The sequence below is a fragment of the Podarcis bocagei genome (genome assembly GCF_964188305.1).
Source record: "Podarcis bocagei genome assembly, chromosome: 16".
In the NCBI taxonomy this organism is placed as follows: Eukaryota; Metazoa; Chordata; class Lepidosauria; order Squamata; family Lacertidae; genus Podarcis; species Podarcis bocagei.
In genome coordinates this window covers 14,025,308-14,038,402 of record NC_138142.1, presented here as the reverse complement: position 1 = coordinate 14,038,402, position 13,095 = coordinate 14,025,308, and the positions used below count along the sequence as shown (strand labels likewise).

The 13,095-nt window shown below is 46.6% G+C and overlaps 2 protein-coding genes across 2 annotated transcripts; one reads left to right on the top strand and one right to left on the bottom strand.

Moving 5' to 3' along the window:
* Positions 1-323: 323 nt before the first annotated feature.
* On the top strand, positions 324-5,809 carry MRPL40 (mitochondrial ribosomal protein L40). Its single transcript, XM_081175199.1, has 4 exons — positions 324-483; positions 3,950-4,033; positions 4,650-4,805; positions 5,282-5,809. Exons 1-4 carry the CDS (start codon positions 413-415, stop codon positions 5,589-5,591), a joined length of 621 nt encoding a protein of 206 aa, XP_081031325.1. The 5' UTR covers positions 324-412; the 3' UTR covers positions 5,592-5,809.
* Positions 5,810-7,888: 2,079 nt separating this feature from the next.
* Positions 7,889-11,625, bottom strand: LOC308576037 (synaptic plasticity regulator PANTS). Its single transcript, XM_081175240.1, has 3 exons — positions 11,544-11,625; positions 10,200-10,367; positions 7,889-8,133 (listed from the first exon to the last, which is right to left on the bottom strand). Exons 1-3 carry the CDS (start codon positions 11,586-11,588, stop codon positions 8,008-8,010), a joined length of 339 nt encoding a protein of 112 aa, XP_081031366.1. The 5' UTR covers positions 11,589-11,625; the 3' UTR covers positions 7,889-8,007.
* Positions 11,626-13,095: the final 1,470 nt, after the last annotated feature.

The following is a 13,095-nucleotide window of genomic DNA, read 5'->3' as shown; positions in this document are numbered from 1 at the left end:
GCAAATATCTGTACTGCTGAAGACGTTTTTTAATTAATCTGTACCTAGATATGATTCTTCAAAGTAAATACATATATACAACAACAACAACATCTAAAGAATTGGAGCCTGGGGTTTCTACTGTTCCCTAGATTAATATACAGTAACCTGAATCCCCCAAAAGTCTGGGACAGCCAATAAAAGAATGGAAGACAACCTGTAGAGATAAAGCTCTTTTATTAACGGAAAACAACTCCAAACCGAGTCGGTTTCCCCCTCCCGGAACCTTTGTGCCAGGGCTCGTGTGTTGGGAGGACCTCAATGGCGGCAGGACCGTTGTGCAACGCCGGAAGTGTCCCCCTTCCGGAACGGAGAGACCTGGTGCGCTGCTGCACTTGGGAAGGTTGTCTGCGCTGAAGAGCGGAGAAGAGGCATGTTGGGCCAGGTTGTCGCTTCTGGGGCGCTGAGCCTCCTTCGCAGCGGGGCAGGAAGCTCTTTACTTAGGTAGGGGGCAGGGTAGTTTTTTTGTGTTGAATATATGCTATATGGTAATTTATGGACCTAATAGGTATCTAAAGCCATTTGCACATAACAAAATATGTATTTTATCAAAGTAATTGTTGAACTGAAATACAACTAAGAAGAAGTATATTAATAGGTAAAGGTAAAGGGACCCCTGACCATTAGGTCCAGCCGTAGCCGACTCTGGGGTTGCGGCGCTCATCTTGCTTTACTGGCCGAGGGAGCCGGCGTACAGCTTCCGGGTCATGTGGCCAGCATGACTAAGCCGCTTCTGGCGAACCAGAACAGTGCACGGAAACACCATTTATCTTCCCGCCAGAGTGGAACCTATTTATCTACTTGCACTTTGACGTGCTTTCGAACGGCTAGGTTGGCAGGAGCTGGGACCGAGCAACGGGAGCTCACCCTGTTGCGGGGATTCGAACCGCCGACCTTCTGATCGGCAAGCCCAACGCTCTGTGGTTTAACCCACACTGCCACCCGCATCCCTAGTATATTAATAGTGAAATACAATTAAGAAGAAGTATATTAATAGTGAAATAATTATTAAGCTCTAACTTAAATAGTGCCATTTTAGTGCCATTGCCTTCTGTTAAGAGTTTGGGTGTAATCCTTGATGCCTCCCTTTCCATGGAGGCGCAAGTTACAGCAACAGCCAAGGCGACATTTTTCCACCTTCACCGCATCAAGCAGTTGGTCCCTTACCTTTCCCGCCCTGACCTGGCCACAGTGATCCATGCGACGGTCATCTCCAGGCTTGACTACAGTAATTCGCTCTACGCGGGGCTGCCCTTGAAGCTGACCCAGAAACTCCAGAGGGTGCAGAATGCTGCAGCGAGGCTCCTCACGGGGTCTCTGCCATGGGAGCATATTCACCCAGTGCTTTTCAAACTGCACTGGCTCCTGGTAGAGTACAGGGTCAGATTTAAGGTGCTGCTTTTGACCTTTAAAGCCCTTCACGGCCTAGGACCCTCGTACCTATGGGACCGCCTCTCCCGGTATGCCCCATGGAGAGCCTCAAGGTCCATAAATAGCAACACCCTAGTGGTCCCGGGCCCTAGTGGTCCCGGGCCCTAAGGAAGTTAGATTGGCTTCAACCAGAGCCAGGGCCTTTTCAACTCTGGCTCCGGCCTGGTGGAACGCTTCGCCTCATGAGACCAGGGCCCTGCAGGATCTGATTTCTTTCCGCAGGGCCTGTAAGACAGAGTTGTTCCGCCTGGCCTTTGGCTTGGAGCCAGTTTGATTCCCTCCCTCTCTTTCTTTTTTCCTTTCCTTCTTCTCCTGCGATGAGGCTACATTTTAATATTTCAATATTTCAATATTTTAATGTTGTATTTTAATTTTGTTTTTAAGTTGTAATCATTCAACTTGTTTTTATTATTGCTTGTAAGCTGCTCTGAGCCCGGCCTTGCCTGGGGAGGGCGGGGTATAAATAAAAAATATTATTATTATTATTATTATTATTATTAATATTAAAATGATTGGGGCCCATTACTTACATCTGGCTTCCTCAAACTCGGCCCTCCAGATCTTCTGAGACTACAGTTCCCATCATCCCTGACCACTGGTCCTGCTAGCTAGGGATCATGGGAATTGTAGGCCAAAAACATCTGGAAGGTCGAGTTTGAGGAAGCCTGACTTACATCATAGGAGGCTACACAACACAAAACACTGTTGCTGTATGTAGGTTTTATTTTATTTGTTTTTTATCTTATGTTTTGGAAATGTTCATCCAGGTTTTTTTTCCCCGTTTAATTTTTTTGGGGGTCCCCAAGAGAGTGGGGCCCTAAGTTATAGTTTGTTTAGCTCATACATAAATCCGGCACTGGATGGGGGGCAGAATGGGAGGGCTGATCCATCCATCATCTGTCAAAAGGAAAACGTTTCCTCGTGTGTATCCAGATACATAAAAGGTGTGCCTGCTAATATCAGGCCAAGAATCCGTGTAGACCAGCATCCTTTTTCCAACATTGACCTTGCAAGAAAATTAGTAGCCATGGCCTGTGGTTTGCCATTCAAGCAGGGTAAACTGCACTGGGGCATGGAGGTGCATTTTTAAAACAGGGTGGTGTTTTTTAAAAAAAGATTTAGATCATTGTCTGAATCATTCAGGCTGGGATAGTACAGTCAGTAGAGCATGAGGCTCTTGATCTCAGGGTTGAGGGTTCAAGCCCCATGTTAGACTAAATATTTCTGCATAAAAAATTCCTTCCAGTAGCACCTTAAAGACCAACTAAGTTTGTTCTTGGTATGAGCTTTCGTGTGCATGCACACTTCTTCAGATACACACGAAAGCTCATACCAAGAACTAACTTAGTTGGTCTTTAAGGTGCTACTGGAAGGAATTTTTTATTTTGACTATGGCAGACCAACACGGCTACCTATCTGTAACTAAATATTTCTGCAGTTAGGTAAAGGTAAAGGACCCCTGGATGGTTAAGTCCAGTCAGAGGCGACTGTGGGGCTGCGGCGCTCATCTCGCTTCAGGCCAAGGGAGCCGGTGTTTGTCCACAGGCAGCTTTTCTGGGTCATGTGCCCAGCATGACTAAACTGCTTCTGGTGTGATGGAAACCAGAGCACACAGAAACACTGTTTACCTTCCAGTCGCAGTGGTACCTATTTATCTACTTGCACTGGCATGCTTTCAAACTGCTAGATTGGCAGGAGCTGGGACAGACCAATGAGAGCTCACCCCGTCACTAGGATTGGAAGCACCAACCTTCCGATCGGCAAGCCCAAGAGCAGGGGTCAGCAAACTTTTTCAGCAGGGGACTGGTCAGTTGTCCCTCAGACCTTGTGGGGGCGGGGCAGACTATATTTTGAAAAAATAATAATGAACGAATTCCTATGCCCCACAAATAACCCAGAGGTGCATTTTAAATAAAAGAGCACATTCTACTCATGTAAAAACACGCTGATTCCTGGACCGTCCACAGGCGGATTTAGAAGGCGATTGGGCCGGATCCGGCCCCTGGGCCTTAGTTTGCCTACCCATGCTCAGTGGTTTGGACCACAGCGCCACCCGCGTCCTTTTCTGTATTGCAGGGGCTTGGACTTGATGACCCTTGTGACACCTTCCAAGTTGCTACTTATTGACAGTTTCAAATACTCAGGTTGCTCCTGGGACATTGCTGTGCACTGGGCAAATGGTGGCTATGCTACACAAAAAATGAAAAAAGACCTGATGGGCCCAATTATGCCTTAGCTTCAGTAAGTTGGTTTGAAACATTTGCAAACAGGAGTAGAAGAAATGACCATCACAGAAGTGAAGAAGGGTTTGCAGTTGGGTTTGTCACTGGAAGTTGCCCACGATTGGGGCCCCAGGGGCACAAAGATGGCATAGAGGAGGCTGAGCTAGATTTAAATGGGGTGTTGGGTGATGCCTGTAATCTTTGCTATTGCGTGGTATATAAATATTGGAATGAACGAAATATTGCTTATTTCTTAGTTCTCAGCTAATCTGGAATGTTCAAGGTCGAGCGAACCACTGGCAGTCTTCACTTCTTGGACTGAGGGCAGCACTACCTATGAGGTAAAACCCAAGTCAGCTTCGATCTTATAGGTACACAACAAGCCTGTGGGAGTGAGTGTGACTGGCCCAAGGTCACCAGTGAGCTTTGTAGCTGAGTGGGGAACTGAATCCAGGTCTCCCTGGAACTAGTCTGACAATCTCAGGGTTGTGGGTTTGAGCCTCATGTTGGGCAAATAGATTCCTACATTGCAGGGGGGTTCTAAGGCGAACATTTAAGTCACATTTACCTGGGAGTCAACCCAGCTGAATACGGCAAGACTTATTTTCAAATAAACATGTGTAGCATTGTTCATTTAAGAAGAGTTCTGTGTATTTCATGGATGATCAAATAAAACAGGGAAGGGAAACCTGTTGCCTCTCCAGATGTAGTTGGACTCCGACTACCATCCAACATGGCCAGTGGGCAGAGATGATGGGATTTGTAGTCCAATGTCTAGAAGGATGCAAGCTCACCAATCCTGCAATATAACGTATAGGTTGAAATGTTTTCGGTCCAGCCTGTTTTCGAAACCATCAAGGTTCAGTCATTGTTGGTACGTAGCATATAGTTGGCCTGAGTGATAATATTGCATGCCTACAATAATAACCCTTTGAAGTGTTTTTCTCTCCCCATTAGAGCTGAACCAAGGAAGAAGAAGAAGGTGGATCAAAAGAGAGATATAGCCATAAGAGACCGGTTGAGGAAGAAAATAAAAAAATTACAAAAAGCCCCTCAAGAACTAATTCCTATTGAAGACTTTATAACACCGTTCAGATTTCTAGATGAAAAAAGGTAATCATCAGTGATTCCCATGCATAACAGTGTGGCTGCAATTGCTTCTTTTCCAGAGATTCAATGTCAGTTTGGCTTAAGAAATTTTAGCACTCGTAGTTTCACCTTCTGAAACAAGGATTGACAGCTTAGGAACTTGTGCAGGTCTTGTAAAAAAAAATAATCTTCCAACTGGTTGGCCCCAAGTTGTAACTGTTTTGTTTTTTAGGAAGGGACTAGACAAAATGGTGGTCAGCTGCAAAGGGGATTCAGATATTTAATTTGGCACATCTTACCTGAGAATCTTCTGCTATTCTATTCTATTTAATGCAACAAATAATTTTAGTAGCCGTGACCGTGGTTTTATTGCATGTCTGTGCCCGACGATTTTTATGGTTGTTGTTTTTTCTTTTGTTCTCCTTCTGAATGATGCCATGGCCTATGCCTAGTGGAATAAAAAGTTTAATTGGAAATTGTGTTTTGTTTTTCTCTTTTAGGGTGCGAGACACCCCTCCGCTCTCCCCCGAGGAAAGCGAAAGGCGAGCTCTGCTTATGAAGAAGTGGTCATTTTACAAGCAAAAGCAGCATGAGGCGGAGAAAGCTATAATCAAATCCCTTGTGGATGCCCAGGAGGCAGCGTTAAAAGAACTGCGCCTTGAATCGGAGGAACTGTACGAGGCAGCAATTCAGCGAGACGATGGTCTGTTCCCTTTTGAGAGACAGGAGCTTATGCACTCACCGCCGCTGCCTAAGTATGAGGCTCCCGAAGGAAAATGTGTCGACGTCACCAAAGTATATACACAGTGATTCGGAAACGTTGCCAAGGAACTACTGGAAGATTCAGCAAATGCAAAACACGATGACATGAACAATGTGTGGTCATTCATTACTTCTGAATTACCAGAAACGAATAGAACACATCACAAGAGCAAGCCTCCCTTTTAGAATAGGGTACATTCTAGACATCCACTATCCTTCTCTCTTTGTGCAAAGAATATGTGACATAAACAACATTTTTATGATGATTTTTTCCGCCATTTTTTCCTGATTAGTAGACAACTTCTGGTCTGCCAGCTGTTGTGTGGAGTACAACTCCCATCGTTCCTCACTGTTGGTTATGCTGTTTGGGGCTGATGGAAATTGATTGGCTAGCCACCTTTGCTCTGAGCACCAGCTTGGACAGAATGTGTTCAGCTAGGATATGTTATTGGGTCTACATTCTAAGTAAAGCTATGCGAGGAGGAGGAGGAGGGAAGGTTTCTTTCCTGCTTCTCAGCAACCCCTCTCGAGCCCCAGTGGGTAGGGCTGCACCCCACAACAAGGACTGTGGGAATTGTAAAGCTGGAGAGGTCGGAAGATTGTACATCCCATGGGGTTACCAATCGTTTTGAATTTTGAGAGTGTGCTGGGGACACCAGTCCCCAAACAGCTGCCACGGGAGGGTGGCATAACACATGGTAGGCATATATTGGTGAAGCTTTTCCCATACAGTGGTACCTCTAGATACGAATGGGATGCGTTCCGGAGCCCCGTTCGCATCTAGGGGTAAACATAACTAGCGATGGTGCGTCTGCACACCCGCGCGTCACTTTCCGCCACTTCTGCGCATGCGCGTGGTGTCATTTTGAGCGTCTGTGCATGCGCAAGTGGCGGAACCCGGAAGTAACATGCTCCGTTACTTCTGGGTTGCCGAGGAGCGCAACTCAAACGTGCTGAACTCAAAGCATATTTAACCCGAGGTATGACTGTAATTGTATTTCCTATGAGAAGAGGCTTAACCAACCTCTTGTATGTTGGGTAGAAAATAAGCTGCAACAGTGCATTAAGGGCAAGAGGGAAACAGCAGCTGCTTAGGGCCTTGGGATTGCTATCACTTGGGGTTCAAACAACTCACACACCAATCACAGCTCTGGCCACTCATTGTCTAAAAACACAGACAGGAAGGAACAACCAGGCTCCCTCATTTCACAAAAATCCCTTGGAAGGATTTCTGCACATTTTGCTTCATGGGAAGGCTAGGTAAAGGTAAAGGGACCCCTGACCATTAGGTCCAGTCGTGGCCGACTCTGGGGTTGCAGCACTCATCTCGCTTTATTGGCCGAGGGAGCTGGCGTACAGCTTCCGGGTCATGTGGCCAGCATGACTAAGACGCTTCTGGCGAACCAGAGCAGCGCATGGAAACACTGTTTACCTTCCCACTGGAGCGGTACCTATTTATCTACTTGCACTTTGACATGCTTTCGAACTGCTAGGTTGGCAGGAGCAGGGACCGAGCAACGGGAGCTCACCCTGTTATGGGGATTCGAACTGCCAACCTTCTGATCGGCAAGCCCTAGGCTCTGCGGTTTAACCCACAGTGCCACCTGCGTCCCATGGGAAGGCTAGAGACCTTTAAAAAAAATGAAAACTCACGAGTCTGCGGCTCATGTCAGGGTGCCAAGCGAAGGTCTTCCCCAGGTCCCACAGCACCAGGTTAGCAGCCCCGGCTTTATCACATATTCAGAACGTATGTGCTGCATTTGTAGTACAGTCAAACCTTGGTTGTCGAACGTAATCCATTCCAGAAGACTGTTCGACTTCCAAAACGTTCCAACAACCTGGGATCAAGGGGCGGTCAGCAAAGTCAATGGAGAGAAAAGAAAACAATTCCCCGGAAGCCATTCAGCTTCCAAAAACTGGAGCAGTTATTACTTCCAGGTTTTCAGCTTTCGGGAGCCAAAATGTTCCAAAAAGAAGGTGTTTGGGAGCCGAGGTTTGACTGTACACAAGAACTTCTAAACCACCTCCACTCGTCGTGAACAAATCTACAGGATTGTGTCCACTGTAGCCTTGTCCTGAAAGTCAGTGGTATTCTGACAGTACTGTTTAGAACATTGTTGTGCGAGGGAAAACAGGGTGCCAGAGGACAGCTCACAACATTAAATAAAGCCCGTTAGCTGTGACAGTTAAATGGTACTTTCACGTTCGGAGACAATATACCTCTTAACTAGGAAGTATGGGGACTTGTAACAGGGTTATCTCCTCCAAATTATCTCTTTAACACACTGTTTACTAAATACTTCAGAACAGATTGTACTTTTAAAAAATATCGAGCACCACTATAGTGAAGTATATGGTTGCTGTGAGCATGGGTTTATGGCTGAGAACTCTTCTATACAGCACAGTGTTAGGATTCCATAGAAGGCATCGCCCAGAAGTCCAACACCTTGTATTCAGGGCCTCATCATTTGGGTTTGTCTTCATCCAGAGGCAGATACCAGCTTACGGGAGGACCTTTCCTCAAGTTCCACACCGGAGCATACTTCTGTTTCTCCATAACCCGCTCTCTTTCGCTCTTGCATAGGGAGTCCTGGAAAAAGGCAGAATCAACAATAATGTTAACTATTATTCATACAATTCCCTCAGTGAGCATGGTGGTATGCAGAACAGAAGATCTCGGGTTCCACCTGGGGTCTCCAGGTAGGGCTTGAAACAACTGTGAAATCCTGGAGAGCTGGATAGGCATCTCAGGGTAGGCGTTCCTGACCAAGGCAGGCCAGTGGTCGCAGCTGGTAAAAGAAAGCTTTGCCTGCAATCTTAGAATCGTAGAGTTGAAGGGGCCACAAGCGTCATCTACTCCAACCCCCTGCAATGTAGGAGACCAAAATGGGATGTGAATCCATAACACTGAGATCAAGAGTCTCATGGTCTACCAACTGAGCTATCTTGTAGGTCATGGCTCACTGGTAGAACACCTGCTTTGGGTGCAGAAGGTCCCAGCTTCAACCTCCAGATAGGACTGGGAAAGACTGGAATACTGGAGCTGCTGCCAGTGTAGACAGTACTGACTGATGGACCCATGGTCTCACTCAGTGTAAGGCAGCTTTCTATGTCCCTCGGTATTAAGGGAAGGATGTGTCTGCAAAATGTCCCAGGTTCAATCCCCAGCACCTCCAGGTAAGGGTTAGGGGAAAGCACCTATGTGAAACGGTGGGGAGCAGCTGCCAATCACTGTTGATGTACATCAAGGGTGGGCTTATGGTCGATGGGATGGGGGAATCTACTGGTTAAATATCTAGGTTATCGGTAGATCAGTAAGGGGTTCTGACTCCCCATAGTAACAACAAAAACACAATTTTGGTTAGTGATTTTATACTTGTAAACCGCTTAGAAGCTGCCTTGGCAATTTAGTGGTATATAAAGGAACTAATAAACAACAATAATAGTTGATAAAAAAATTATGCTGCTACAATAAAGCAAACTTGGAGGCAACAAGACGTGAGATTGTGTGCAAAAGTAGTTCTGGTATTGAAAATAAGGGTTGTATCCAGCTAGTTCTGCAGGTGTGGGTGAGCTTTGGCCCTCCAGATCTTGCTGGACTACAACTCCCATCATCCCTGGGCATTGCCCATGCTTGCTGGGGCTGATGGGAGTTGTTCAGCAACATTGGGGAGCCAAAGGTTCCTCGCACCTAATCTATTCACTTCAGTACAGCCACGGAAATTAATCCAAGTTCATTATGTATGTTAAACTTCAATGAGTCTGTGCTGAGGATGGATAACACGGGATACAGTGAACCAAATATATTTAGCATTTCTGTTGTGCTTAGGTTGGGACATACAGACAACGGCCTTTTTGCATGCATTGCAGGCATGCGCACGCCTGGTCAGACCCGGAAAAGGATGCAACCTGGATGGGGTGGGTTTGCACTTCACTGTCGCATGCAATGACCCAAAATGCAACCCCAGCGTAAATTGGGGGGTGCCTGTATTACAAAACCAGTTTGTACTCACCATTGTTACGAACCACATGATAGACGGCATCCAATGCCAGTCCTACTCAAAATAGACCCAATGGCATTAAGAAATACGCCCACTCTATGCTCATCAATTTCTCTTTACTTACTCTGTGTGGGATTGAGTTGAACCATTGTTTGAGAGCAGCAGGCAAACCACTGTTTTGAGCCACTCTGTTATTTAGTTTTGATGGTGTGTTATCTGCACCTGGCTCTAGTTGGTCAATCCTGAGGTTACAGTAAAGAAAAGCAACATAGATCTGACACATCTGAAATCTGCCCACCCTATGGAAGACTAGTCTGAGCTAGATACAGTGGTACCTCGGGTTAAGTACTTAATTCGTTCCGGAGGTCCGTACTTAACCTGAAACTGTTCTTAACCTGAAGCACCACTTTAGCTAATGGGGCCTCCTGCTGCTGCCGTGCCACCACAGCACGATTTCTGTTCTTAACCTGAAGCAAAGTTCTTAACCTGAAGCACTATTTCTGGGTTAGCGGAGTATGTAACCTGAAGCGTATGTAACCTGAAGCATATGTAACCTGAGGTACCACTGTACATCGATGGTTGAGACAGTAAGAGGCAGCTTTCTATGAATGGATTTTTCCATTGCTACAAACCTGCGCTTTGTCCCTTGGCATACCTTAGCCTCTGAACTTTTCGTCTTCTCCCATGCTTTGCAGTTCTCATAATCTCTCTTCCACTGCTTACAGGAAGGCGCCTCTCCATAGGTATAGTAGTAATGGAACAGATTTGGGATGCTCTTGCAATGTTTCCATTCAGACCAGTAGTCATTGCAGGCTCGTGGGGGCTGCCAAACATACACACAAAATGTATAAGCAAGGAATCAACGCTCGTCTACAGGGCAGAGAGGACCATAGAAACTGCAACAAAGTGCTCTTCTGTTCCAGGTGCCTTCCCAGACCTGCTGAAAGAGGCAGTTATTAAACCACTTCTTTAAAAAAACAACTTTGGACCTAGCCATCATGGCCAACTATCACCCAGTCTCAAATCTTCCATTCTTGGGCAAGGTGATTGAGCACGGGGTTGTTAAACAACTCCAGACACGCCTGGAGAATGCGGCCCATTTGGATCCCTTCCAGTCGGGATTCAGGACTCATCATGGGACTGAAACTGCCTTGATCACGATGGTCGATGATCTCTGGCAGGCCAGAGACTGAGGTGAAAGCTGTTTCCTGGTCCAGCTGGATCTCTCAGCGGCCTTTGACATCATTGATCATGACATCCTTATGGGCCATCTGAAGGAGTTGGGAGCTGGGGGCACTGTTATACAGTGGTCCCGCTCCTTCCTCCTGTGCCATGTCCAGAAAGTGGTGTTGGGGGGGGTGACTGTTTGGACCCCTGGGCTCTCATTTGTGGGGTGCCTCGGGGTTCTATCCTCTCCCCCATGCCTTTTAACATCTACATGAAGCTGCTGGGAGAGATCATCAGGGGGTTTCGGCTGGGTGTTAATCAGTATGCAGATGATACCCAGCTCTACCTCTCCTTCAAATCAGAACGAGTGAAGGCAGTGAAGGTCCTGTGTGGGTCTGAAGTGGTTGGTGGGGGGGGGGGTGGCAGCTAACAGTTTGATGTTGAATCCTGACAAGACAAGAAGTACTGTTCTTGGGGACAGGGGACAGACCCCTGGTCCTGAACGGGGTAATCATGCCCCTGAAAATCCCCCCAGCTAACAAGGGATGATGGGAGTTGTTCAGGTGTTCTGGGACTACAACTCCCATCATCCCTTGTTAGCTGGGGGGATGGGAATTGTAGCCCCAGAACACCTGGATGCCGCTATAAGGGACCTATTCGACTCATATACCTGCATTAGGCACAAGGAATTCCGCAGCCTGCACACCTTCTGCCACAACAGACCAGTCTTTTGAGGGGCCTTTATAAAAGGCTTACACACAACTGCCTCTCTTGAAGGCTTTTTAAAGCAGCTTTCCTATTCTGAGCCCCACATTAATCCCCCTCCGCTTACCCTCCAGGTATCGCTGTCAGCCATACTGCTCCCTGCTCCGTCCATCCCTCCCTCCCTCTCCGTAAAGAGGCGGGGTTTTGTGACGGATGCAAGGCAAGACGCAGTCGAAGTCAAAGAGGTAAAAGCTCCAGCGGTTCGCTTAGAGACGACTTCTGGCTCCCGTTTGCGGCAGTTTGGCTGAGGCTCCGCCATTGGGGGGGGTTAAGAGTGGCGGGGAAAGGCTGATTAGGGATAATTGGGCAAGGGGGGGAAACACTTTCCCTACCCACCCAGTGCTTTTGAAATAATTGTCGCCTGTGCAAAAGAGAGAACAAAACGACTTTTTTATTTTGAAAAAAGGCTTGACTCCTGTTCCTTATTTAGTAATTATTCAGCAATATCAACTCAGTCTGGAGAGCTCAGTTGGTTAGAGTGGCTTCTCTTGGTTGTTGCCTAGAAAAATGCAGTGAAATATTATCCTAACAGTCTACTAAGAAGTAAATATTGAGTTGAATGGAACTTTCTCCCAGGTGGCTGAGGACAGGATTGCAGCCTAAGTGAGTCTTTTTTGGGGGGGGGGCTTCACTGGTTTCCCACTGTACTACCAAATTTTACAGTGTCACTAAGACCCCACATGGCAACTTAGGCATAGTGGTGTAATTGCCTAAGCACTTAATTTAACTCAGGGGCAATTTAAGGCCTGGGGACCGGATGTGGCCCAATCACCTTCTCAATCCGGCCCACGGACGGTCCAGGAATCAGCATGTTTTTACATGAGTAGAATATATCCTTTTATTTAATAATAAATAAAATTTTATTTATATCCCGCCCTCCCCAGCTGAAGCCGGGCTCAGAGCGGCTAACAACATTTAAAATGCATCTCTAGGTTATTTGTGGGGCATAGGAATTCGTTCATATTTTTTTTCCAAAATATAGTATGGCCCCCCACACGGTCTGAGGGATGGTGCCCACAGCTGAAAAAGGTTGCTGACCCATGATTTAACTACACAATATGAAAACACAACAGTATGGTGTGGTCATTTCTTCAGCCATCAGAAGGTAGAAACTTTGCTTTGCTTATTTATGCTGAAACATTCATGAAGCATGAGATGATCAATGGCTACCAACCCTGGTGGTTATGGTTCTAGCTCCACTGTCTTCTGAATTATCAGTTGTTGGAAATCACAGGAGGGGAGAGTGTCGTTGCGTTCAGGTCCTGCTTACAAACTTCCCATGCGCATCTGGGCTGGCCACTGTGAGGGCGGGAGGCCAGACTACATAGGCCTTTGGTTTAAAGCAGGGTGTTTCTTATTTAACCAGGACGACTATTAAGAAACCGTATGTTTATCATCCATTCCACATGCATGTAAGCCACTAATTTTATTCCATCTAGTTCTAGCTAAGAAACCTGAACCTGAGCTGTAACACTTCACAGTGCAGGTCAGGTATCAAATGGCTGAATGTTCTGGCATACAAAGGCATTCAAAGGTAAGAGTACAAAAACCAGTCATTCATACATGTCGCTTTTGCTTCTGGCCCTGCCCAACACTGGCATGCGGGCCCTGGAAGGTTG